Source organism: Hypomesus nipponensis, chromosome 6 (assembly GCF_054491055.1).
Source record: "Hypomesus nipponensis isolate SF chromosome 6, ASM5449105v1, whole genome shotgun sequence".
Taxonomy (NCBI): Eukaryota; Metazoa; Chordata; class Actinopteri; order Osmeriformes; family Osmeridae; genus Hypomesus; species Hypomesus nipponensis.
This window is the reverse complement of record NC_140366.1, coordinates 10,377,265-10,405,000: the sequence shown is the minus strand read 5'-3', so window position 1 is coordinate 10,405,000 and position 27,736 is coordinate 10,377,265. Positions and strand designations below refer to the sequence as shown.

The window sequence follows — 27,736 nt, the reverse complement described above, 5'->3', positions numbered from 1 at the left end:
GCAGCAGCAGCAGCTCTGGGTCATTAGTATGAGCATAGTGTTAGCTGCAGCCACACAGGCTCAGTCGCTCTCTCTCTCTCTCTCTCTCTCTCCCGCTCTCTCTCTCTCTCTCTCTCTCTCTCTCTCTCTCTCTCTCTCTCTCTCTCTCTCTCTCCCGCTCTCTCTCTCTCTCTCTCTCTCTCTCTCTCTCTCTCTCTCTCTCTCTCTCTCTCTCTCTCTCTCTCTCTCTCCCGCTCTCTATCTTTATCTCTCTCCTGTTCTTTTTCTCACATACACGCATACACACACACGATCCAGCACCTGTTTGCTATGGTAATGAGGTGCACTAGAGAGAGAACATCTGTAGCGGCACGACCCTGATGAGGCTGGGGCTGCCATGGTAATCCCAGATGACAGACGCGCGCACACACGCGCACACAGTTTCTCTTTCACAATGATCTTTGTGTCTTAAGAAGTGTCTCACTTAGTGTTTATTAAGTGGCCTTCCCTCCCTCCCTCCCTCCCTCCCTCCCTCCCTCCCTCCCTCCCTCCCTCCCTCCCTCCCTCCCTCCCTCCCTCCCTCCCTCCCTCCCTCCCTCCCTCCCTCCCTCCCTCCCTCCCTCCCTCCCTCCCTCCCTCCCTCCCTCCCTCCCTCCCTCCCTCCCTCCCTCCCTCCCTCCCTCCCTCCCTCCCTCCCTCCCTCCCTCCCTCCCTCCCTCCCTCCCTCCCCTGTGTGTCCAGTGTGGTGGAGGTGCTGGAGAAGCATGGTCTTCAGAAGCCCATCTCCTACGTGAGGAGCAGTCAGAGCAGCTCTGAGGAGGCCCACCAACTCATGGTCAAACTCTGCAGACACACTGGGCGCAAGTACGATCCCATGAACAATGATCCATGGTTGTGTTTTTCTTTGGAGGTGAGGATTTGGCCATGGTGATAATGAGGGTGTGTGTGTGTGCTACAGGAACCCCCCTGTCAGTGAGACACAGTGGAGAGACCTGCTGAAGGACCTACTGGACATGCAGCAGAACGTCTACACCTGCTTGCAGCCTGAGACGTGTCACCAGGTACACACCAGGTTCTTCCCTCTGTTCCTCCCTCCCTTCCCCTCTCCCTCTATCCCTCTATCCCTCTATTCTCCCTCCCATCCCGTCTCCTCCTCCTTTCCTTCCTTCCTTCCTTCCTTCCTTCCTTCCTTCCTTCCTTCCTTCCTTCCTTCCTTTCGTTCTCACCCCCTCCCTCCCTCTTTCTCTTCTCTTCCCTTCCCTTGCCTACACCCTACCACCCACCCGTGGTTTGCCGTGGATGCTTTGGTAGACCAGCTCCTCCATGGTGCCGTCTCTGCCTCCCCAGGTGTTTGTGGAGTCCCTGCTGTGCTCCAGCCGCCTGGAGAACGTACGCCTGGCGGGCCAGCTGATGCACTGCTCCGCCCTCAGCCAGGACGTGCCCGTCAGCCTGTCCTTCCGGGGGCGGAGCCACAGCCTGAGGGTGGCCTATCACAGGAGTGTGGAGCTGGTGCTGGCTGCCGCCAGGGAATACTTCAACTCCTCCACCACACTCACCGACCCCTGCATGGACCTGGCCAGGTGAGAGCCTGAGGGTGTGTGTGTGTGTGTGTGTGTGAGGGGGGGGGATGTCTGTGTGTGAGGGGGGATGTCTGTGTGTGTGTGTGTGTGTGTGTGTGTGTGTGTGTGTGTGAGGGGGGGATGTCTGTGTGAGGGGGGGATGTCTGTGTGTGTGTGTGTGCGTGCAGTAGGTGTGTGTGTGTGAGCATGTCTGAGGCCATTAGGTATCTGGAGCATGGGCTGGAATGTGTGTCTGTGGGCCATTTATTTTCATCCAGAGGACACTAAAAAAAATAATTGTACGGCCAGCGAGCCACACAGCTGTCAGAATGGATGGTAATGTGTGTGTGTGTGTGTGTGTGTGAGGAGGGGGACGTCTCCGTGAAAGAATGACGACCCAATTACTGTCCTACTTCCCCGCTAGTCGCAGACAGAGAGGTGAGACGCCAGCCGCCCCCTTCGAGACACACACACACACACCACACACACACACCACGCACACACACGACCACACGCATGCACGCCCCCCAAACACACACCCGCCCGTACCCGCACACACATCCCCCTCCGCTCCTCACGTCCTCAGCGGCAGGACCGGTCCCAACACTGAAGGACAACATGACAGCAGAAGGACAGAGGTCAACATTACAGGGAAAGGCCCTCCTGCTAACGAGCTAATAATACTGGCCCAATGAAGGGGGAGGGAGGGAGGGAAGATGGATGGATGGATGGATGGAGTAGGGGTGGGGCAGGAGGGAGAGAGAGAAGGGGGGGGGGAAGAGGAAAGGGAGAGGGAAAGAGAGAAACCGGGGAGAGGAAAGAGGGAGGGAGGGAGGGGAGAACATTTTGTTAAGGGATCGTGAGAGATGGAGTGAGTCATAAAAATGCACTGACTACGGAGAGAAAAGGGAGGGGGTCGAGAGAGAGGGAGAGAGAGGAATTAATAAACATAGAGAGGGAGAGAGGTGGACTGTGAAAGTTAGAGTATTCCTGAAGATCCTGACGTTCACCTCAGATAACCTGGAGAGGGAAGGAGGGAGAGAGATGACGCAGAAAAGAGAGTAAAAGGGGGGGGGGGTGGAGGAAAGGGGGAGGGAGAGAACAGAGAGCAGAGGAAAAGGAGAGGATTCAGAGAGAGCCGAGTGTGAGAGGAATATTGAATACAAAGAGTCGAACGGTTGCCAATCTTTTATCTATCTGGAAGAATAGTATGAACAGGAGCCAAGGTCTATGGGCAGAGGGTGTGCATCTGTGTGTACGTGTTCATGAGAGAGAGAGAGACAGAGAGAGAGACAGAGAGAGAGACAGAGAGAGAGACAGAGAGAGAGACAGAGAGAGAGACAGAGAGAGAGACAGAGAGAGAGACAGAGAGAGAGTGTCCATGTATGTGTGAGTGTGTCGGGAGTGTAAGTGTGTGTTTGCCTGCGGATTCAAGAGTGTTTCTGTTTTCCGGAACATTTCAACGTATGTGAGCGTGTGTAGGAGTACGACACCTACTTGGGGTATGCAAACACACACACACACACACACACTCATCCCCCTTCACGCTAGAATGAGATTGTTGAGCAGGGCCGTCTCTCAGGCACTCCAGTTATCTTGGCACATGTCCTCCATTTCTCTCTCTTTCTCTCTCCTCATCTGTCCGTCCCTTGCTCCCAGTCCATTTCCATAGCCCAAGTGCTTTGTATACCAAACATGAACTCTCTCTCTCGCTGTCTCTCTCTCTCTCTCTCTCTCTCTCTCTCTCTCTCTCTCCCTAGTTGTCTCTCCCAGTTTCTAGCTCTCTCTATTTTCCTGACCCGTCAACTCTGGTCCCCCCGTCTCTTGCAGCCAATAGCGGCCTCCTCTCCTCTCCTGGAGTGAAGTGGCCTTGTTTCAGAGAGGCGGCATCGAGGGGCTTACGTGCTCTTTTGGAATGCCTCCTTGTTGTTGTTGTTGGAATGGCGACAGGTTTTATTCACAGACTTGTGTGTGTGTGTGTATACAAGTTGTTAAGATATGGTTAATCCTAGAATGCCTATCTCCCCCCTCCCTCCCACACACACACACACACACACACACACACACACACGTCCACACAAACTTGCACACATTTCCAACGTTTGGCAAACGGCTGTGTAGGGGATCCAGAGGTGGATGTGGATCCCAGCCTGCAGGATATGTTGTGTCTCAGCGCGAGACAGAACATCACAAACGCTTCATAAGCGGTTTCTCAACATGATTCTTTTTTTCCCTCTCCTGTCTTGTTTTCCTAAATAAATCATTCACTTTTGCTTCCTCACATTTCCCAGCGTTTTGCTTCGCGCTCTAATTGCCGGATGAAAAACGGCAAACAAAATAAAAACTGCATCTCTTCTTAATTCCCCCAGGAGGAAGTGTGTGTGTTAGTTAGCGCTCCCCTTAATCCTAAGAGACACATTCTCCTGGTCCTAGACTACCTATCAGCAGACATACTGGGGTTTTGAAGCACCTAATTGGATCGAGGTGTCTGGGCTCGCCTGATTGGTTCGTTTTCTCTCAGGCGATGGCCTGATTGCTTTAGGCCTTCTGACCTTTCCTGACTTGAGAAATGGGTTCCGAATCACTCAGGTTATGCAGATTGTGAACCAACCAGCACATGGATATCGCTTTATTCATCAGTTCTCTACCTCTGATTGGTTGCCTCATACACACAGCTCATTGATTGAACCTATTTGATTGGTCTCTATTGACTGGCTTCCCACACTCATCTGTTGTCCTATTGGCTGTTGTTCCATCAGGGCGTGTCTGCAGCTGATCCCAGACTGTCCTGCCGAGATTCAGGAGGAGCTGGACCTCATCAGTGCCCTTTGCCTGCTGGAGGAACTCAACGTCAAAATCCTCCCACTGCAAGGTAACACTGTGTGTGCGTGTGGGAACATGAGTGTGCGACTCATCCAGTATGGGTATTAAATATGGTGCAAGTATAAACATGCAGAGGGTCATGAACAGAATTAATATGTGGTCTCTCTCTCCCTTTCTCTCCCTTTCTCTCCCTTTCTCTCTCTTTTTCTCTCTATCTCTTTCTCTCTCTCTCTCTCTCTCTCTCTCTCTCTCTCTCTCTCTCTCTCTCTCTCTCCCTCCCCCTTATCCCTCTGTCATTACCCATTTCCCTTCGTGTCTGAGAAATCTAAATACATGGTTATTTATGGATCAGCTGTTGAGCAAACAACATCTGTCTGATGGCCTAATTAGAACTGAAGCATTTGGGGTGTGTGTGTGTATGTGTGTGTGTGTCCATGCTCCATCTTTCTGTGGCTGAACTCAGTTTGCGAAGACCATACAGCAGTGTTTTTAAATGAAGTTATGTGTGCCCTTCCCTGTGTCCTCTTGTGTGGCTGTGTGTGTAATGAGACAGGCCTGTGTGTGTGTGTGTGTGTGTGTGTGTGTGTGTGCATGTGTGTGTGTGTGTGTACGTGTGTCCTCCCATGGCTCCATGCTCCTCTCCCTCAGGCTGTGTCCAGGCTCCACACTGTGTGGCAGGAGAGGGCAGGGTTAGAGTGGCCCCCGGCCCTGCCAGGCCCCTGACCTGGAGCTGTGGAAGAGAGAGAGAGAGAGAGAGAGAGAGAGAGAGAGAGAGAGACAGAGAGAGAGAGAGAGAGAGAGAGAGAGAGAGAGAGAGAGAGAGAGAGAGAGAGAGAGAGAGAGAGAGAGAGAGAGAGAGAGAGAGAGAGAGAGAGAGAGAGAGAGAGAGAGAGAGAGAGAGAGAGAGAGAGAGAGAGAGAGAGAGAGAGAGAGAGAGCGCTGTATAGGCATTGCAGGTTTATTTGTGTACAACAACAAGCTCAACAAAGCAATTCAAAGTGCTTTACATTTTACATTTATTCATTTAGCAGACGCTTTTATCCAAAGCGAATTCCAAGAAAGAGCTTTACAAAAGAGCATAGGTCACTGATCATAACAACGAGATTGTCCCAAACATTGCAAGTAGCCAAAACCTGAAGCATACATTGTGAAAAGCTAAACAAGTGCCAAAAGGGAAGACCCATAATGTAAAATGCTTTATGTAAAAGATAAAAGGCATCAAGACAAAATGTTAGGACAACATAAGGCAATATGAAAAGACAAAAACACAATGAAAAGAGTTAAATGAAAATGAAGCTCAAATAGTATAAAAAAAAAAAAAAAACATTACAGTGCAGCGTAAAATATGAGAAAAAACACTCATTTGATTTAGTAAAATGTAGCAGCAAACAGAAATGTCTTCCGCCTTGATTTAAAAGAACTGAGTTGTAGCAGACATGCAGTTTTCTGGGAGTTTGTTCCTGATATACGGTACATACAAACTGGAGAAAACTGGAGAGAGAAGGGCGGGGGAGAGAGAGAGAGAGAGAGAGAGCAGAGAGCGATCAGTAGAGAGAGAGAGAGCTTGCTTGCCTGTACCCAGGAGCACTTTGTGTCCTCTCAGCTACTTGCAAACGAAGCTGTCAACCACAGCTGCCAACACTTTCAGACGGTCCTTCCCCAAGCTACACACACACACTTTCTACTGTTATTTGTTCTTTGCCCTCCTCAGCCAACATCCCCGCCCTCTGCCCCCGACCCCACACCCCTTTCACCTTTTTCTACCTCAGTCTCCCTCAGACATAAAGACAGACTGAAAGATTGTTGACAGGAACACTAAAGGGGCAGCAAACAGCCAGGGCTTTGGGGAGGGTGTGGGGCTTTGGGGAGGGTGTGGGGCTGTGGGGAGGGAGTGGGCCTGTGGGGAGGGAGTGGGGCTGTGGGGAGGGTGTGGGGCTGTGGGGCTGTGGGGAGGTTGTGGGGCTGTGGGGAGGTTGTGGGGCTGTGGGGAGGGAGTGGGGCTGTGGGGAGGGAGTGGGGCTGTGGGGAGGGTGTGGGGCTGTGGGGAGGGAGTGGGGCTGTGGGGAGGGTGTGGGGCTGTGGGGAGGGAGTGGGGCTGTGGGGAGGGTGTGGGGCTGTGGGGAGGGAGTGGGGCTGTGGGGAGGGAGTGGGGCTGTGGGGAGGGTGTGGGGCTGTGGGGAGGGTGTGGGGCTGTGGGGAGGGAGTGGGGCTGTGGGGAGGGAGTGGGGCTGTGGGGAGGGTGTGGGGCTGTGGGGAGGGAGTGGGGCTGTGGGGAGGGTGTGGGGCTGTGGGGAGGGAGTGGGGCTGTGGGGAGGGTGTGGGGCTGTGGGGAGGGAGTGGGGCTGTGGGGAGGGTGTGGGGCTGTGGGGAGGGAGTGGGGCTGTGGGGAGGGAGTGGGGCTGTGGGGAGGGTGTGGGGCTGTGGGGAGGGTGTGGGGCTGTGGGGAGGGAGTGGGGCTGTGGGGAGGGAGTGGGGCTGTGGGGAGGGTGTGGGGCTGTGGGGAGGGAGTGGGGCTGTGGGGAGGGAGTGGGGCTGTGGGGAGGGAGTGGGGCTGTGGGGAGGAAGTGGGGCTGTGGGGAGGGAGTGGGGCTGTGGGGAGGGAGTGGGGCTGTGGGGAGGGAGTGGGGCTGTGGGGAAGGTGTGGGGCTGTGGGGAGGGTGTGTGAGGTGTGGGATGGCGACTCAGGTCAGCCCTACAGCCTGATCTGCCCTTGCAGTGTTTATTTACACATACACAGCCTTCGCCGTGCTGTCTCAACCCCCCCCCCCCCCCTCCAGTTGAACAAGTCAGACAGGGCTCTCACAGAGGTGAGGGGGGGGGGGGGGTAATATCCCCCTCCATGATGTGTCACCTTGGAGATAAAGAATCTTTTGTGTCCGATGATATTAAATACTGTTATTGACTGTAAGATCTCTCTCACCTCCCCCTGTCCCACTCTCTCCCACCCCCCCTCACTCTTCCTCCATCCTTCTCTCCCTCCTCAGTGCGCCTGCGCTCCAACCGCCTGTCCCTGGTGGAGGAGTGTTTCTCCCAGTGTTCCTCGGCCTACAAACAGTCATCTCTCCTGCTGAACCTGGCAACCCTGCTCAGAGTGGCAGGTAAACCCTCCCGGGGAAGCATTTATGTGTGACACTCCTGGGGGGAAGGATATATGTGTGAACCCTTTTAAGGGATGGATATATATGGTGAAAACCTCAGGGGAAGTATTTACCTGACACACAGAGAGGGAAAATATATAAGTGTGACATGTGTCGTGGACGTTTTTGAGAGAATCAATCGTTATAACTGAAGTTGGGTGAAGTACAGAGTTAATGTTTATTTGACGTATGGCGTAAACATAATAACGTTATCAACATAACATCATCGACACACAACATAAGACAATAACACAAAGACAATTCCATACAGCTCCATCTAGCATTCTAGAATGGAACAAGGAGAATCCAGCCCACCAGCACTACCCAGCTGATGGCCCTGAACCCCCAAGAACATTCTTCAAAAGACCATTTTATAGATATGACAGTTCTCAAAAGTAATTAGTCTATCCTACAGACATGCCGCTATACCAAATCTCTTCTGTTACTGGTTAACTCCTTAGAACAATACAGTTGAATGCACATTGCCTTCAGACCAACTGTCTCTTCTGGAAGAGTTCTTGTCACCTGGGAAGGTCACCCAGACTTCCCGTCTCTAGACTTCACGTCTCCTAGTTAGGTGTCATGAAAAATACAGGTGGCATCTCTGCACCAGAACATTAGTAAATAGTGTTAACAAGGCCTGGGGGATAGACCGTGAAACAAAAACAGGTCAGCTCACCGGCAGTTTTATTTAGTTTGTTTTTGAAGTCTGACCGATAACAGAACACTGTTGTGTGTAAACTCAGCTGGTGAATCACAGCAGGAAGACAGCAGGGTCTCCTCTTTAGCTGCCTCCACCCTTCGGAGAGCACAACTGCATCTTCTGCATTTGGAGATCAGCTTACTATGGTGCGTTTTTTTTTCTCCTGGTCTTTAAAACATTATCTGATCATTTTCAATACCGACTGAAAGGAAATAACTCATTGCGATAGATTTTTCAACTTCATTGCACACAGTCCTAACAAATGTTTTTCCATTCACTGGTTACTGGCACTTTCTTTCTCTCTAGTTCTCTCTCTCTCTTTCTCTCTCTCTCTCTCTCTCTCTCTCTCTCTCTCTCTCTCTCCCTCTCTCTCTCTCTCTGAGGCAAAACAGCCTGCAGTGTTTGTGCCGGAGAGAGTCGGAATAAACAAATTGCCAAACAAATAAATAAAAGCAAGGGGAAGCTTTTGAAGTGTGCACAGCCTAGGGGCCTTCTGGTTCTGATTTGATGGAGGAGGGGAGGGGAGGGGGCATCATCACCAAGTACCCCACCCCCACCCCCAGGGCTTTTGCCTCAGTCACAGCAGACCTGTAGTGTACCCAACTCAATTATGCTATGCACAGACTAAGCGCTCGGCTAGGCTTAGGTTGACGTGACTACAGCCAGTGGAAGGTGGAGGAGTGGTGAGCACACACTGCCGGATGGAAGCCTGCGAGTGGTGGCTTGTTCCAGATGTTTCCAGGGTGAACTGAACCAGTGCAATTGTTGTTTTTCAAAAGAAAAAGGCTGGCTTTGAGGAGAACACCGAATGACGAATTGAAGATGAAGGCACAGACACTTTAAAATACAGCGCAATCGATCCTCTGAATACACACCAACCCTCGTATATTGAGGTCACGACTGCACTTTCACGCCACTTTACACTGGTTACAGTCAAGACCAAGACTCTTTTAACAATAGTTAAGACCTCATCTCTCTACCCACGTAAACACACACACACACACACACTTCGATCCCATCTCCCCCTATATATCTCCCCCCCCTTTGATCTTTAATGTACAGGTTTGTCTATAAGACACATTCTAGATTCATGTCTGATCACAGGGCTTGGGGTGTGTGCTTGTTTTGCTTGGACTGGGATCAAAGCCCTTCCAAAGCCACAGATGAATGTTATGTTAACATTAATACTCTCTGTCTCTTTCACCCCCGAAAATGACTTCTTATGAGAAGCCAGCCAAGATTTGGAGGTTTATTGCAGGGTTATTTATTTCGTTTTTAATTTTCTCGGCACTGAGATTAGTGTAGGAGGAAATAAGCCTCTTGTAAAAAAAAAAAAAATATATATATATTTATATTTTGTCTGCGTTTGTGTGACCTCGTCTCAGCTAATGCATTTAGAAGCCGTATGCTCTGATTGAGAGTGTGTGTGTACGTGTGTACGTGCCAGCTAAGATTTAATAAGAGATTATTAAGCTTGATGTTAGGCTGATTAGAGGGATTTGAGGCCAGTGTTTAAAGTGGTTTAGCTTTGTAGCGTTTGTTTTTGCTGGTATCTCTCTTACATCAAGAGGAAGACAGGATCTTACTATGACGTTCTGAAAGAGTTGATATCAATGTCACCTATCACTCTCTGATCTTAGTCTGTCTGTCTGTCTGCCTGTCTTTGTGTGTGTGTGTGTGTGTCTGTCTGCCTGTCTTTGTGTGTGTCTGTCTGCCTGTCTTTGTGTGTGTGTGTGTGTGTGTGTGTGTGTAGGTGAGGACGAGGCCAAGCGTAAGGGCCAGGTGTTGACTCTGCTGGCAGAGCAGGCCCTTCAGTGTCTGGACTTCAAGGCCTCCTACATCCACTGCCAGGACCTCATGGCAACAGGTAGGCCTCTGTCTGGACTCTGCTACAGGTAGGACTCTTCCTGCTAGGACGGCCTTCAAACATGCGTTCTCCCACAGTCCACGAGGAGCACGCTGTCAGGCCTGTAGGGCAGGGTTCTCTGAAGGCCGGGCTGGTGGTCATACACCCCCTCCTCTGGTCCAAGTGTCTTGGAGCTCAAAAAGGAACTTCCTCCATTAGGTTATTTGTGGTCGGAAACCGGAGCACAGATCACTTCCCTTACTTGTTGGTTTGTGGTCAGGAACATAACCACCGCTGGTTTCCTCATAGCGGGGTTGTGGTCGTGAATGATGACCTGAAAGAGGGTCTGGTCTACGTACAGCTATGCCACACGGCCAGCGGAATCCACCTAGTAAGAAACTGTCTGGCTAATTTAGGACTCCTGAAAAACCAACTGGTACTGTGGAGCCACTCAGTCACTGCCAGTATTAAACCTTGGCTTTGTTTCCAACATCCAGCCGTCCTTCCTTCTTTCCCCCAAATGAGCTGCTCGGCCAATGACAGGCTGAGAAAGAGAGTGTTATCGGCAGTGCGAGTTTCCCAGAGCGCTGTGCTGAGTAGCAGAGATGAGGGAGTGTGTGTGTGTGGGGGGGGCTGTATGATCTGATAACACGCACTGTTCTTTGTCTGCCAAGCCGGTGAGCATAATCAAATCCATTTGTCAGAGGCAAAGTTGAGGCTGCCGGAGGTTTCTTGGGGTGTTTTTTTGCCGACTATGATAAAGTCAGAACAGGAGTGTAAATGCATACTGGGATGGATTATGGGGCTCCTAGAGGCAGATACATAGGAGAGGACAATGGGCTGGCATTGAATATGATGCTAACCTTTTTGAGTGGAACATTGTTGGTGTTGAATCTCTAACCTTAGGAGGTCGCACCTGCTTGCCCTTGGATGAGGGATGAGCAGGTGTGTGTGTGTGTGTGTGTTAAGAGTTGAACTGTTGGTGTTGTAGATGCACCCCAGTGCTCTGGTTAAGAGGCTTGATTAGGAACAGATGGACACAGACAGGGCTGACACAACACTGTAACCCCGCAGCTTTTACCCAGCTCTCTCTCTCTCTCTCTCTCTCTCTCTCTCTCTCTCTCTCTCTCTCTCTCTCTCTCTCTCTCTCTCTCTCTCTCTCTCTCTCTCTCTCTCCCCTCCCTCCTCTCTTTCTCTTTCTCTTTCTCTTTCTCTCTCTCTTTCTCCCTCTCTTTCTCTCCCTCTCCTCCAGGCCACAGAGAGGGCTGGGAGGTGTGCAGCCTCCTGGGTCAGTGTGAGGGCTACCAGGACATGGGGGCTCGCCAGGAGCTGCTGGCCTTCTCCCTCACGCACTGCCCCCCCGGGAGCATCCAGAGCCTGCTGGCTGCCTCCAGCGACCTGCAGACACAGGTACACACACACACACACACCTGTCACCTTACTCTACCTGCAGACACAGGTACACACACACACACACCTTTCACCTTACTCTACCTGCAGACACAGGTACACACACACACACACACACACCTGTCACCTTACTCTACCTGCAGACACAGGTACACAGACACACACACACACCTGTCACCTTATTCTACCTGCAGACACAGGTACACACACACACACACACCTGTCACCTTACTCTACCTGCAGACACAGGTACACACACACACACACACACACCTGTCACCTTACTCTACCTGCAGACACAGGTACACACACACACACCTGTCACCTTACTCTACCTGCAGACACAGGTACACACACACACACACACCTGTCACCTTACTCTACCTGCAGACACAGGTACACACACACACACACACCTGTCACCTTACTCTACCTGCAGACACAGGTACACACACACACACCTGTCACCTTACTCTACCTGCAGACACAGGTACACACACACACACACACCTGTCACCTTACTCTACCTGCAGACACAGGTACACACACACACACCTGTCACCTTACTCTACCTGCAGACACAGGTACACACACACACACACACACACACACACCTTTCACCTTACTCTACCTGCAGACACTTGTTAACCAGTCACTTTTAAGCCTATATATATATATATATATATATATATATATATATATATATATATAAAGTTTGACAAAGTTGACCTCTCACCTTACCTTAATCTTCACCTTCAATCTTCTCTATGCCTCTGTCTCTCTCTTTCCCATCCCTCCACCTCTCTCTACTTTAGGTGTTGTACCAGGCAGTGAATTATCAGATGGAGCCTACTAATACCCAGAGTGATGTAGAGGGAGATGAGACAGAGTCATACCAGGTGGGTGTGTGTGTGTGTGTGTGTGTGTGTATGCCCATCTGGCTTAGTGCGTGGGCCTCCAAGCTTGTTCAACTGTCAGCTTGTGTGTGCGCACCACCGTGGTGATACTGTATGTCCTTCTATTTACAGATGCACTGTGTGCGTGTCCTTATGTGCATGCCAGAATGTGTGTGTGTGTGTGTGTGGTGTATATTTGATGAGCAGTAAATCCAGTATTAGGGTTCCTCAGCCCTGCTGGTTTATTCATGTGGAGACGGTCTTCATGATGCCATGAGCACATGTTAATGTTTGATGACCTTCGGCACACTTCCTCTGTGTGGGCCTTCTGCATGGGGATTTGTGAGTCCTTTGACAGCTTTTGTTCCGTGTGAGTTTCTGGGCATGTGCGTGTGTCGGTCCGTCTGTCAATCTGTTTGTGTGTCAGTCTGTGTGTCGGCCTGCGTGTGTGTGTGTGTGGGTCTGTCTGCCTCTGTGTTTTGTGTTTTTGTCGGTCTATCGGTCTCTGTCTGGATGTGTTTGTGTTTTGTTACCCCACTCACTCCCCCGCTGAATAAAGTATTGATGTGAGAGAGTAAACGACCTGGCCCCGACCCATCTCTCCTCTCACTGTTGTTGCCGTGGCCTCCCCAACTCCATCATGTCTCCCCGTCCTGGATGCGCCCCCAGAACAAGCACAGCAGTCTGGATCACCTCCAGTCACCCATCCTGTTTGCACACACTTCACCGTCAGCCAGTAAAAAAAACAATGTCGTCGTAGAGCCGACGTCGCCATGGCGTCGTCTTGCACGAGCGTTCTCGTTCCCTGTGATGTTGTTGTTTCTGTTGTCGGCGTGTTCCCCCACCCCCTGCTTTCACTCACCGCCTGCCACCCGCCCCCCTTCCCCCAGGCTAGTTTGGCCAGTGCCTCCAGTGGGGGCCCCTCAGTGGGGGGGGCCGGGGACCTCCTCCACAGGACCACGGCCAGGACCATGGAGGTGTTGACCACCACCGGGCTGACCACCAAGGCTGTGCTGACCGCCGTCAGTGACCACCACTGGTGGAGGGACTCTCTCAGCTACCTCCGACCCAAGGTTTGCGGGCTTATTCATGTGTGTGTCTGTGTGTGTCATCCAGTCACTGTTAATTTAGGGGTATGATTGAGCATTCAGGAGTTGCACTGTCATAAAAAATGTAGCTTCAAGTTGTTAACTCAACTGGCGCTTGGCCGTGGACTCCATTAAGACTGTGTTTGTGTGTGTGTTTGTGTGGGTCTATGCATGCATGCATGCGTCTGTGTATTGTGCGTTGGACTGACCAATTCCCCGATCCCCATATTCTAGAAGCTTCTTCCAAAAAACAACCAATCAAGAACCCATCTCCTACATTTTTTATGAGCTGGCCTGTTGACTATTTCAATATTTCATGGTTGCTGAGGGCAGGGGGGTTGGGAGGAACTGGCGCCAGGGGCAGGAGAGGAACGGGGGGGGCGGGGATTGATGACTTCTCAGGACCCCTGGAAGAGCCAAGCTCTTTAACAGAGAAGGCAACAAGCAGAAAGAAAATGGCCGCCCTGGGGAATGCAGGAGGGGTAGGCGGTGTTGGTATTATGAGGCTTCATGAATGTTTAACCAAGCTGTATGGCTCCTCAGGGTCAGAGGGCGGGATCTTCCAGGCTGGGCGAGAGCAGGGAGAACGAGGACGCGGCCAGGCAGGGCTGCAGTCCTTTCTACCAGGGCCTGTTTGATGACCCCTATGTGGACCCGGTGAGTCTCCCGGCTGCTCGCTCCTTTTAGAAGATTTGTTTTTCTTTTCCTCCGACTACCCCTCAAGCTTCTTAATTCTCTCAAATGATCTCCCTACTCATCCCCCCCCCCCCCCCCCCCGAACCGTAAGTCACTGTTTTCTCGTTTCCGCAAACAATCCTAAAGCTACGTCTTCTTTATCTGATTATCAGAAGGTTGTGCCTCATGAGGACATGCGATGTGGTGAACAACAATGTGTTGTCTCTCTCTCCCTTCCTCTTCCTTCCCAAAACCTTTTGCGAAATTGGTGCAGCCTCATCCTGGGGGCAGTCGTTTTCCGTTGGCGCACTAACACAGCACAACACATGGAATCTTTTAGTCACCACGAATAAATCCTTCGCAAAAACGAAAACGTCCGTTTTCACTTCATCATTTGGGATTTCCACGACCTGTCCTGGAGCACAGGCGGATGATTCCAGAACGTCCACGGGGGGGCCGGTGCCAAGACACTGCAAATGAAGCAAGCGATAAACACAGAGACATGAGTCACCAGGAGACGGAGGAGGAGGGAAAGTCGGGGAAAAAGAAAGAGACAGATTCAAAGAGATGGGGGCAGAGAGAGCACTAACTTCCCGAATTCAAAGAAACACAATATCGATAGACTGACTTTGCAACTAAAAAGCACGACACTAACCTTTTATGTGGGCAAAATGGCCGACAGACCCCCTCAGGCTATGACTTGGCTTTTTAAACAGACACACAAATCATAGGGGTAGCTTCAGGAGTGGAGGAGGCGTCATTCTTCTCCCATCATGACATTTTAATGGGCCTCTCTTAAGCCCTCTTCTCCTTCCCCTCCCTCCATCCATACATCCATCCATTCGTCTATCAATAGTCGTTGCCCCCTTCTGTTCATATATCAGTCAGTCAATCAATGCAGTCATTTTGACCTTTCTCACTGCTTTTAGCTGTCAATAGAGGGCCTGGATAGTCCTAAGGGCCTGATTTGTAGACAGGGAAATGGATGGAGTAGTGATGAGTGAGGGAGGTGGATGGGTGGCCAGAGAAATAATGAATGACAATGTGAAAAACACAAGAGAAAATATCATAAAAGCAAATAAAACCGAAAGAAAATCAGTGACGATTACACAATAAACCCAAACGCAACGCGGCTCTCGTTCCTTCGCTGAAAATATGTCTACAGGTTGCACGGGAAATCTAGAGGATTTTCAATCATTTCGGCCAATTACTATGAACAGTATGTTTAATCTTAAGTCAGCCCTGTGATTTCCCCTCAGATGAGCTTTCTTACATGAACAATGCGTCTAGAGTGCACTGGTGCTTTGTTACAAAGGATGGTACCGTGGAGATACTAAAGATAATGACTGCTTGTCCTGAATAGCAGAGCTTAACCAGCTGTCTCCATATCACTCAGACTATAATGGAGCTATTAAATATCATGGAGTTACCCTGCCTTCCTGTTTGTGTGTTCTGTGTCTTTCCCACCGTCCCGACTTCCTCTTGCTGTGTCCTGACTTCCTGTTGCTGTGTCCTGACTTCTTGTTGCTGTGTCCTGACTTCCTGTCGGGGTGTCCTGACTTTCTGTCGGTGTGTCCTGACTTCCTGGCAGAGGGAGGATGTGTACTCGTCCTACCACGCCGTGACCCAGGAGGACTTTGCTGAGGTGCTGCTGAGGACGGGCAAACTGGCCGAGACCAAGACCGAGGGACAAACCGTGTTCCCTGCCACCGAGGGTGAGGACCCGAGCACACACAAACATACACACACACAAACACAAATACTCAAGGGTATGGAAATATGTGCAGAGACGGAGTTGGAGAGTTGAAGGAAGTTAGTGAGTGAGACAAGCAGACACACTCAGAGCCACTCAGACAGAGTGGTGATGGAGGAGGAGAGGAGACATAGAGAGAAAGAGATGGGTGCTTGAAGCCCAGTGTGGTGAGCACACAGTTGAGTCACTGTCAGCCCTGATTTCCAAGCTCTCAGTCTCCAGATATGAGTCCGCCCTCTTAGCCCCAAGTAGTATCTCCATAAGGTACACACGCACACACACACACACATCGGCCGTCTCTCCATATCAGACATTGCCATAATGTTCGGTGCTGCTGATAGACCAGATGCTACCTTACATTGGAAGAGAAGATGGAAGGATAGAGTCATAGAGCGAGAGAATTAAGTATGGAGCAGATGAAGGGGGTGGTGCGGAGGAGAAAATATGAAAAGGGACATGTGTGTGTATGTGTGTTTGAGTCTCTTGTTTTGTTGACTTGTCTTTAAGTGCTCTAGACTAAGGAATCTCTTCGCCTTGTCACATTTGGAATGGGCCGTGAGTGTATGTGTGTGCACGCGCGTGTGTGCATGTGTGTGCGTGCGTTCCTCTGAGTGTTCCATCTCCCTGGTATTTGGAGAGTGGTCAACCTTGTTTGCTCCCCCAGACCCCCCCCCTCCCCCTTGACATTTCTACTCCTCCCTCATCCATCCTCTCAGTAGCCCCAGCGCTCCTTTGGGGACACGTTGGGAAGAATAGCATCATATTGATTCATTAATGTATACCCACGTTCCCCACGGCAACAGTAAATAACTATGCGTGGCTGTGATACCAGAGAGATAGCAGTGAGTCAAAACATCAAGGCTACGCGCTGCCTGATGGATGGCCTCTGCCCGTGAAATCAATGCCACGGCACTGTTACACACACACACACACACACACACACACACACACACGGTCGCAGATGCAAATGGCAAAACGACGGATTTGAGATACACACTCTTTATGGTGGGCACATACCGAGCTCGAGGTGTATACCTGTGTTCTTAGACCCTCAGGGAACACACACACACATTGTCACCCTTCGGTTTTACACTCAGACGCACACAGGGAACACACGCGCCCAGGGAACACACACACACACACACACTCTCTCATTGAGCATATCCATCTTCAGTCCGGAGGCCTCCCTCATTTATGGAAATGAACGTGTGTCTTAGAAGTCACCTTTCCCTCAGAGCGTCACCGGGACGTGTGGGGAAAGAGAAGCGCTGGTCACGACAGCCGGCGACGCCCGATAACAATGCTCGATTAATGACTGCTGCATTGTCTGGCCAAAAAACACGTCCTCCAGAAGACTTCAACGTGGCCTTTTAGAAAATAAATATATAGATTTTCACCTGGGCCAGATAAGGGTCGCAGTAATTAATGTTGTCAAGACTGGAGCAAACTCAATGTGATTGTGATCAGGGAGTCTGCTGCAGCAGATACGTATTCAACTGATATTGGACTCACTAGTGCCCGAGGGGAGTGACTGCGCGTGCACACACACACACACACACACACACACACACAGCTGAGTGGGGTGACATTGGACGCGTGTTTTCCACACTCCTACACAAGTGATACCGTAATCAATGTCAATGTCTTCGCTTCCTCTAATCAATGTTGTTCGGTTTGCTCACACGCTGGGGCATGCATGGACTCTGTGTGTGTGTGTGTGTGCGCGCAGGTACGTGCCCGGGTGTGCGTGCGCATGTGTGTGTTTGGTGTTTGGCCCTGTGGTGGTTTTCTGTGTTGATGTTATCAGTGTGTTTGGAGGGGTGTGTGTACTAAGCCCTCTCTGAGGTGGGGCTTATTGGGACCTGGAGGGGAACAGATAGAGAAGAAAAGAGACGGACCAGGAGAGAGGGAGGAAACGGTTATGCCTCTCTGAGCCAGTGAAATCTCACTCATACACACACACACACACACACACACACTCTCACACACACACACACTCACACTCACGAGCACTGCCTCAGGTTTATCTGTAGATGAATTTATCATCCCCAGATCAATGGACATACGTAAACACACATGCACATGCGCACACACACACACACACACACACACACACACAGTGTCATGGTGGAATAGCAGGGCATCAGAGGCCTGATGTATGGATACAACCAAAGTCTTGTTGCATTAGCGTTCAGGGTTGGAGCAAACACATTTTATTCTCTATTGATCTGTTTGTCTCATCCTTAATATGAGAGGGTTATGTGTCAATAACACTGCAGACAGGTGCAGCTGTGTGTAGATTTTGTTCATTTTGAAAATGTTTGCAGTCCTTTCGTTTAGGTTTGTGTTTTAGTTGTCTGTATATCTGTCTTTCATTCTGTCTGTCTGTCGACCTGCATGTCTGTCTGGCTGGCTGTCTGTCTGCCTGTCGGACTGTCTGTGTGCATGTCTGTCTCTCTGCCTACCAATCTGTCTGTCTCTCTGCTTACCGATCTGCCTGTCTCTTCTGCCTAGCAAGCTGTCTGTTTGTCTGCCAACCTGTCTGCCTGCCTGTCTGTCTGTCAATCCGCTGCTCAGAACGCCTCTGTCTGTTCCACTCTGTGTTCTTGTGTCTCACGCTGGATGGTTTGTTGTGCTCCTACTTCAAAGAGCTCCTGTGTAAGAGTGGTCTTCTGTCCAGGTTAGGGTGGTGCTTGCCTTTCAAGTATGTGTTGAGTGTCTCTGGGCCTAGTGGTTGGCCTTTGTTTTGTGTGTGTTTGTCTGTCATAATTTCCAACACTGTCTGTCCTCCACCATCCTGGGACACTGTTTGTAGTCTAGTCCTGGCCTAGGGCTGTGATTGGCTTGGATTGGCTCCAAATCCCAGAGGCCCTACGAACATTGGCCTAGCACTGGTTGCTGGGGGCTACCTGGTGTTGGATGATAGATATCATTATGGACATGGGTTTGCCCCCGCAGTTTGGAAGGGTCTAGAATAGATAGGAACAAAGCAGTGTGTGGTGGGTCTCTGCATCAGGGTGACAGTACAGGGTGACAGTGCAGGGTGACAGTGCAGGGTGACAGTACAGGGTGACAGTGCAGGGTGACAGTGCAGGGTGACAGTGCAGGGTGACAGTGCAGGGTGACAGTGCAGGGTGACAGTGCAGGGTGACAGTGCAGGGTGACAGTACAGGGTGACAGTACAGGGTGACAGTACAGGGTGACAGTGCAGGGTGACAGTGCAGGGTGACAGTGCAGGGTGACAGTGCAGGGTGACAGTGCAGGGTGACAGTGCAGGGTGACAGTACAGGGTGACAGTGCAGGGTGACAGTACAGGGTGACAGTACAGGGTGACAGTGCAGGGTGACAGTACAGGGTGACAGTACAGGGTGACAGTACAGGGTGACAGTACAGGGTGACAGTACAGGGTGACAGTGCAGGGTGACAGTGCAGGGTGACAGTGCAGGGTGACAGTACAGGGTGACAGTACAGGGTGACAGTACAGGGTGACAGTGCAGGGTGACAGTGCAGGGTGACAGTGCAGGGTGACAGTGCAGGGTGACAGTGCAGGGTGACAGTGCAGGGTGACAGTGCAGGGTGACAGTGCAGGGTGACAGTGCAGGGTGACAGTGCAGGGTGACAGTGCAGGGTGACAGTACAGGGTGACAGTACAGGGTGACAGTGCAGGGTGACAGTACAGGGTGACAGTGCAGGGTGACAGTGCAGGGTGACAGTGCAGGGTGACAGTACAGGGTGTCGGGTCAGGACCACACCACCAGCGCTCTGGGTTTGAGACGTCTACTCTGTGTCGTCTGGACACACAGACTACAGACTACACCCTTCCCTCCAGGGTAGAAAGACAGGTAGGCAGAGAGACAGACATACAGGCAGAGAGACAGGCAGACAGACTGGAACATGCTCTAGAAATAGATCAGACAGACCAGTGGACAGATGCGCAGGCAGACAAGACCACTCAGGAGGCTTTGTTAATGATGCTGGGTTTGAAGAGCACTCTCTCCCACCTCCTGCCTTATCTCTCTCTCTCTCTATTTTTACCTTCCCTCTCTCTTGTCTCGTCCAGAGAGGGGTGTTTCTGATATAGCCTGTCGCCAGGTTTCAAGACACAAGGGATAATACAATGAGGCTGGGGTGTTTAGAATAAAATATTCATCCCTCTCCCCCTCTCTCTCTCTCCCTCTTTGTCTTTCTCACCCTCTCTTTCTCTCACTTTCTCTCTCTCTCTCTCTCTCTCTCTCTCTCTCCCTCTCTCCCTCCCTCCCTCCCTCCCTCTCTCCCTCCCTCTCTCCTCTCTCACATCCCTCCATTCTCCAGTGTTGTTGCAGCTGGCCAACGATGCGTTTCCCAGGGACATGACGCTGGCTTTGGCCTACTTACTGGCCCTGCCTCAGGTTAGACACGCACGCGCACACAATATCCACCTGTCTCTCCTTCTTTCCTCCAATTTCCCCTACCCCCTCCCTCCTTTCACCCTCTCCCTCTTTGTATCTCTCTATATCTCTCTCATGTCAAATGCTTTATTGAACGCACTGATCATTCTGAAGGCACCGTCGATACATTGCCATGAGAACAGTGTGTGTGGAGGTGAGCAGCAGGCAGGCTGTCTGACGCTGGCTTCCCTGCGTGTCCAGGTGTTGGATGCCAACAGGTGTTTTGAGAAGCAGAGCCACTCGGCTCTGTCCCTCCAGCTGGCTGCCTACTACTATTCCCTGCAGATCTACACTCACCTGGCCCCCTGCTTCAAAGACAAGAGCCATACTCTCTACAGGGTGAGTAGTACTGTAGTAGTCGTATTAGTAGTAGCAGTAGCAGTAGCAGTAGTGTGTGTGTGTGTGTGTGTGTGTTTGATTGGGGTTGTCCTGACTCCTGTGTCTGCATGGCCCAGATATACCTGTTTTCCTGCCCACCTGCTGCATCACCTGCCCCCCCTCCTCCTCCCCCTCCTCTTCTTCTGCTTTTCCTCCTCTCTCTCCCTTCTTTTTTTTCTCTGTTCCTACTGGTCTTCTTGCTCTGCCCATACTCCCTTCTCTACCTTCTCGGCGTGTTACTTCCCAATGTATACACTTCACAAAGTGAATAAACTACACACACACACACACATACACACATACTCTCTCAATAGGTCAACTGCTGTGGACATCTTGTACTGATAGGAAGAGGGTACTACCATTAAAACATTCATCCCCCTCCATAGAGGGCAGGACGAGTGAGGGAGGGAAAGAGAGGGAGGGAGAGAGAGAGAGAGAGAGAGAGAGAGAGGGAGGGAGAGAGAGAGAGAGAGAGAGCGAGAGAGAGAGAGCGAGAGCGAGCTAGCAAAAGAGAAATAGCACTGACCTTTTCCTGAAGTGGACTGGGCCTCTAGTGGGCTTTAACATGGGAGGGAGGGAAGGGAAGAAATGACAGAATAAAGAACGGAAGGGGAGAAAAAAAAACCAAATGAAAAGCAGTCAGAGTGGTGGATAAGTGTGTCCCTACTGACATTCAAGGTCGTTCTAACCACCGCCTCCATCTTTCCAGTGAACGGGCACACACAAGCACACACACTCTCCACTGCTCTTTCTCCATTCTAATCTAATGTCTGGTCGTCCCCATTTCTCTAGAACTTCTGAAGTGGAAGTCCATTTCTTAAAAAAAAATTCAAACTTTTCTCTTTCGTCACTTTGACATAGTTTTACCTTCATTTCCTAATCTTTTCTTTTTTTTTATTTAAGTGTTCTTTTCGACAGAGCTGTTTTCCCCTGTGTGGGAGTGCTTGTTATCTTGCTGGTTCCAGGGCCTGTTTGACTGCTCCTATTGATGAGCTGACACCAGGTTTTACTGTGCAAAACACTAATATAAACAAGAACTCTCTTTCTCTCCGTCTCTGTTTCTCTGTCTCCTTCCCTCCCTCCCACTCTCTATCTCCCTCTATCTCTCTCTCTCTCTCTCTCTTTCTTTCAGGCTCTTGCCGTGCCTGTCTCTCCCTGTTCTCTCCACCTCTAATGTGCTTTCCATAATCTATCTGTCCTCTCTGTACATATCATCCCACCTCCTTCTCTTCAACTCCCTCTCTCCAGCGGCCTGTGTGCTTTATCTCTCTCCACCATTAATCACGGGTTTCTCTCCAGCCCTTTCGTTCCCTCGCCCTCTTGCTGTCTTATCTGCGGAAGGCATGCACACACCGCGTGTGATATTCCCTTTCCGAGAGCCTGTGCGGATGGGCGTGCGAGAGACTGAGAGTGAGAGACCTGCGTGGAGCCTGAGTGAGGGCTTCGCCATCTTGGGGTGTTTTTTTGCATTGCAAATGAAGATGGAACAGGATGTTTCCTCCCCATTTGAAGAGCACACCGCCATTGTCCTGGCGGGAGTCTGTTTTTTTGTCACTACAGGGCTGAGAGAGATACTGAGGAAGGGCTGGGAGAGCTGGCAAAACGTTTCCTATCTCTTTACTTGGCGCATGAGAGGATCGGCAACTGCGTTTTTATGTGCGATGTGTTGTCCACAACGGGTAAACCCGACAACAGCGAACCAAGCTCTTTGTGAACAGCAGTGCTGAAGGCTGGATCTGTCTCATCTACTACCTCCGGCTCTCTGTATAGCTCAGCGGTCGTGCGTTTAACCACTGATTGAGAGGACGCAGGTTTGAATCCCCCCCGTCGGTTGCTAGGGATAAAAGCATCGGCTAAATGAACACATGATCATGCCAAGCAGACGCTTCATCTGTGTTGCAGCTCTGTGACTTGAACGTCTGGCGGGTCACTCAAGAGTTTGAGCAGATTTACTTGGGATTCTTGTAACTCTGGAATGGGTGGTTTAGTCGTTGAACTGCCTGGAGTTGTGGGACTGAGGGCCCAAGAGGGCCCAGGGCTGCGGATCGTCCTTACGGACCATTATGAAGTCTCCTCAAGGTGCTCCTCTGTGACGTCCTATCACAGCTGGTAGGCATGAAGGAACGACGCCCCGTTCTGTGACGCAGCGAATGGGATTTCATCGTGCCGCCAGGCACTATGAGCCGATCTCCTGCCCGCTCTCTCGCGCTCGATGAGTTTTCATTATGTTGACTAAAACGCTCATTTGCAAAAAGAAGAGGCCCTTAGCATAATTGTTCTGCTGGTGCTGGTGTCTGCTCAGCCTTGCTGTTTGAGGGTGGGTGTGTCGTGCGTTTAGCTGTTTGCAGAAGCGTGTGTGTGTTTTGTTTTGCATAATTGTTGCAGTGAGTGTGCAGACACTGTATCACAGGCTGCTGAGTAAAGAGATTGAGATTTTCACTCAACCATTTATCTTCCCCCTGCAGCAGCCAGGACGTATTGATCACACACACACACACACACGTACACACACACACACACGTGCATGCACCTACACATGCACATGTACAAGCGCCTACGCGTGAACACACACATTCTCTTAGAACATTAATGTACTTAAAGTGGTTGATGTATTAAAGGAGACTCGCATTTAAAACATGACAGCTCTAACATGAACACTCCTTGTAATAAAGATGGATCTGATTGGTCAAACTAGAATTTGCACTCCTACTGGACAATAGGGCTGGGTCAACAGTAAACAGACTTGACCTTGCCACACAGCACTTGTGCTTGCCATATTGAACCTGAAAAGGTGTGTTGAGATGAATCTGTCAAATACTTCTGATGGGGTATCTATAGATCTAATGAGGTCATTTTGACCCACTCCCCATTCTCAATTCCCAATCCATTCGGTGAAGCCTATCACAATTTTTCAGTGGGAAAACACTTAAAAAGCTCTCCAATGGGTGAAGCATCCATTAGTGTAGGTCTGTAGCAAGTGCATGTTCTTCATACGTGATGGGTTTATTAGTGGGGTGAAGTTTAATTTGATTATTAAATAATTATCCATTGGATCTATCCCCCCCCCCCTGCACCCTACATTAGAAGCACATGGGCCTTAATAGGACATTCGCTCCTCTGCAGACAGACACAAATTCCCATTAAAAGCACACTCCAACATCCAAACAGCCATGGCCCTAATTACCCAATTGGATGTAAAGTGCTCTGAGACCCACGTTAGATAGAAGTAGGACTCATAATGATCATTATTAGTGGAGTGTGTGTTTGTGTGGGTGTGTGTGTGTGGATGTGCGTGCTTGTGTCTCTGCCCTCTGATCACAGAGATGAAAAGAGATCTTTCGGCATCACTTCACTGTACACATCTGGCCTTTCAGTGGATGGATGTGTCTCGTGTGCACAGAGAGTATGGCCGTCTTCCTCCAGCGTGAGAGGCAGAGGAGAGCCTCCGGCGAGGTGGGGGGGGTCTTGTCATTGTGTGGTCATACAGCTTCATTTGGCTCTCTTCATGTCCTCAAAGAAAATGCTTAGTTTCCTTTTTTCCCCTCGGAAAGCAGAATAACATGTGGAGGGAGGGAGGGAGGGAGGGAGGGAGGGAGGGAGGGAGGGAGGGAGGGAGGGAGGGAGGGAGGGAGGGAGGGAGGGAGGGAGGGAGGGAGGGAGGGAGGGAGGGAGGGAGGGAGGGAGGGAGGGAGGGAGGGAGGGAGGGAGGGAGGGAGGGAGGGAGGGAGGGAGGGAGGGAGGGAGGGAGGGAGGGAGGGAGGGAGGGAGGGAGGGAGGGAGGGAGGGAGGGAGGGAGGGAGGGAGGGAGGGAGGGAGGGAGGGAGGGAGGGAGGGAGGGAGGGAGGGAGGGAGGGAGGGAGGGTACAGAAGAACAATGGCGAATGATGGGCAGAGAGAGCGATGGAGAGTTTTGAAGGGACTCATGTACGAGATAGAGATGGAGTGAAGGGAGGATGGGAGTGATGAAGGGAGGGGTGGCAGGGAGTGGGGAGGGGGTGGGTGGGTGGGGAGGGAGGGAGTGGGATAGTGGTGTTTCATCACGAAAGGCTAATTTCACACAAGGCCTTCAAACACAGCCCTGTCCGTCAAACCTCCAACACACTGACGCCATAGAGAATTTTTTATTTTATTTCTTTTCGCTTTGTCTTTTTTCTTTCTTATTTTTTTTCTGCTTTTTTTCTCTCTCCCTGTCAGTCTGGTGGACCCTGGCACCATAGCCCACCGCTGCTGAGCATTCATCTCATCCTCCTCCCCCTCTCTCTCCCCTCCCTCCCCCTCTCTCCCCTCCCTCCCTCTCTTCTCTGCCTCTGGAAGTGTGGGAATGGCAGGTAGAAGTTCTCTGAAGATCTGTCAGTGTTGAAGAACTCGGCCATTCCTCATTCTCCCTCTCTCCTCCCTCCTCCTCCACCTTCTGGCCTTCTTCCACGTCTTAAGTCACCCTCCTTCCCTTCTACTTCCTGCCTTTGGATTCTCCTGTCATATCCAGCCTGTTTGATGAGATCATCAGCTCATCTCCTCCTTCTGTTTCTCTTATGTCACTCTGCCTGTGTCCCTCCCTCTCTGTTCTGCCCTTCCTCCCTCCTCCTCCCTTCCTCTCCTGCCTCTCGGTGTTCCTCGTCTGATCCCACACACACACACACGGACACACACACACACGGACACACACACACACCAGACGGTCGCCAGACAGTCTTTGAACGCACCCACATATCAACTCCCTCATCAAGGAAAAAACCCAGAAGTCAACAAGCATTTTACCAGCTATAATTACCGTATGCAAATGAGACCAACGAATAAGCCATCCTACCGCACCAGGCGACAGCCAATGAGGTGCCAAGACTAACAGCAGACACTTGTTTTAGTTTTAATTAGTGAGGGGTGATGAAGATGATCCAGCAGCCGCCCACATCTCCCCAGCACTTGTCACAGTCGCAATCAAATGCGCGTCCCCAAACTAATTCCCCCCAGGCTGGTATTGTAAAGCAGGTAATTATGGTTCCTATAGTACATTTACTGATGTTCTCTCCTCATTCCCCCTGAGAACTGCAGAGGACATTTCAGAGGAAATTCATATCATGGTTTCCAATGGGTGGCTGGATTTTTATAAATCAAAGTAATTGCTTTATTCACACAATAGCTGTGCACGTACCCACGGTGTGAATTTAAAAAGCAGGATGATGGGCTGCAGTAAGCACAATCGCTGTTCTCACCGAACTGTTTAGAAAATGACTGCTATTTTCTCTGATTGTGTCATTAAGGGGGGCTGTGAGCAAGCGGAGGGGGTGAGATGGGGGTGGGGGCATGTGGAGACAAGGGTTTGTGAAAACCCGGCTGTTGTGATACACCCAGGAAAACACCTCTCTTACGTACACACACTCTTCAAGCAACAACTATGTGGGCCGAGGTGTTTCTCTGTCTCTCTCCAGCCCAGAACACCCACCCAGACAGCTGGGAGGGCATTGTGCCTGGGGACAGTATAGCGTGGTATAGGAAGGCCTGGCTTTGAATATGGATCTCCTACGTGTTAGCTAGCTAAGCTAAAGTCAAAAAACCTTTTACCAAAAACATGCTTCGCAAACTAGAACTGTGGCCCTAAATCCCTCTTCCTCTCTCCATCATCTTCTCGACCCTCCCGCTTCTCTCGGCACCCTCACCTGTAGGCTGATCCCAAGGAGCTGATCCGATTGGTCACCCAGCACGTGTCGGCCCACTCGGATTGGCCGGAGGAGCTGGGGAAGATGATTGGTCAGCTGCGCGTGTATAACGAGCGTCTGACGGACCTGACGCAGGCCCAGGTGCTTCAGGGGCTGGGCAGGGGCGTGGACATCCAGCGCTTCAGCTGCGACACACACTACAAGAAGCAGACCATCCTCGGCCTGGCCGAGTAAGTGTGTGTGTGTGTGTGTGTGTGTGTGTGTGTGTGTGTGTGTGTGTGTGTGGGGGGGGGGTGTGTGAGTGAGATGGAGAAACAAAAGAGCAAAACGGGGGAAGAATGTGTCTGCATGTTATTTGCTGGGTGTTTTGGGTTTGTATTCAAGCTGTGTGTTTGTGTGTTGCAGGACCCTGGAGGACAGTGTATACAATATCTCTCTGTCTCTGGCTCAGCGCTACAGTGTTCCCCTGTGGGAGGTCTACATGACTCACCTGGAGTTCCTCTTCACTGACAGCGGGTAGGAGACACACACACACACACGCACACACACACAGCACGTGTATCAGCATTGCTCTGATTTCACAAGACCTAATCAAGATTTGTCCGATGTTGTGCTTACCACCCCCCATTTAAAGTACCACTGTCACAGAGTAGTTAGCAGCAGCCCTTAAACCCTTCCATGGTGTGTCCACCTATTCAAGACTGGCCCCAGAGAGCCACTCTACTTCTCTGGAAGATGGAGAGCGGAGGGGTAGGGGTGATTGGGAGGGAGCCCACCCCAGCTTCTAGCAGCCAATCCTGGGGGAGAGAGGGATGGAGGGGTGGGCTGTCGCTGGCGTACTGCTCCCTGTGAAGACAAAGCCAAACGCACGCTGACATTCCAGCTTCCCCTCTCTCTCTCTCTCTCTCTCTCTCTCTCTCTCTCTCTCTCTCTCTCTCTCGCTCTCTCGCTCTCTCGCTCTCTCGCTCTCTCTTTCTCTCTCTCTCTCTCTCTCGCTCTCGCTCTCGCTCTCGCTCTCGCTCTCGCTCTCGCTCTCGCTCTCGCTCTCGCTCTCGCTCTCGCTCTCGCTCTCTCGCTCTCTCGCTCTCTCTCTCTCTCTCTCTCTCGCTCTCTCTCTCTCTCTCTCTCTCTCTCTCTCTCTCTCTCTCTCTCTCTCTCTCTCTCTCTGTCCTGTGTTCTTCTCCTCTGTTAGGGACAACAGTATAAATAGAAGCTCATTACACTCTTGCTTGTTCATTTCAAATCTGGAGTATGAAACCGATTTGCTGCGTGAGAGTTTTTCTCTTCTCCTCTTCCCTCACTCCCTCTCTTTCTCTCTCTCCCATCCATCCCGCTCCTCCTCTCTCTCCTCCAGGAGGTATTTTCCTCTCCTGATTAGCATACACTCTGTTTGTTGTGTCTTCTACGA

At 50.9% G+C, this 27,736-nt stretch overlaps 1 protein-coding gene across 1 annotated transcript in view; it reads left to right on the top strand.

The window, feature by feature from the left end:
- Window positions 1-27,736, top strand: part of nbas (NBAS subunit of NRZ tethering complex) — a 95,726-nt gene that overhangs the window by 32,783 nt on the left and 35,207 nt on the right. Inside the window, exons 28-42 of the mRNA XM_084700126.1 lie at window positions 721-843; window positions 938-1,040; window positions 1,327-1,559; window positions 4,298-4,410; window positions 7,346-7,459; window positions 9,955-10,068; window positions 11,300-11,457; window positions 12,273-12,356; window positions 13,244-13,426; window positions 13,985-14,098; window positions 15,708-15,831; window positions 20,181-20,257; window positions 20,498-20,635; window positions 26,335-26,558; window positions 26,734-26,844. Of these exons, the coding sequence (XP_084556252.1) occupies window positions 721-843; window positions 938-1,040; window positions 1,327-1,559; window positions 4,298-4,410; window positions 7,346-7,459; window positions 9,955-10,068; window positions 11,300-11,457; window positions 12,273-12,356; window positions 13,244-13,426; window positions 13,985-14,098; window positions 15,708-15,831; window positions 20,181-20,257; window positions 20,498-20,635; window positions 26,335-26,558; window positions 26,734-26,844 (2,013 nt within the window). The remainder of the gene's footprint in view (window positions 1-720; window positions 844-937; window positions 1,041-1,326; window positions 1,560-4,297; window positions 4,411-7,345; window positions 7,460-9,954; window positions 10,069-11,299; window positions 11,458-12,272; window positions 12,357-13,243; window positions 13,427-13,984; window positions 14,099-15,707; window positions 15,832-20,180; window positions 20,258-20,497; window positions 20,636-26,334; window positions 26,559-26,733; window positions 26,845-27,736) is intronic.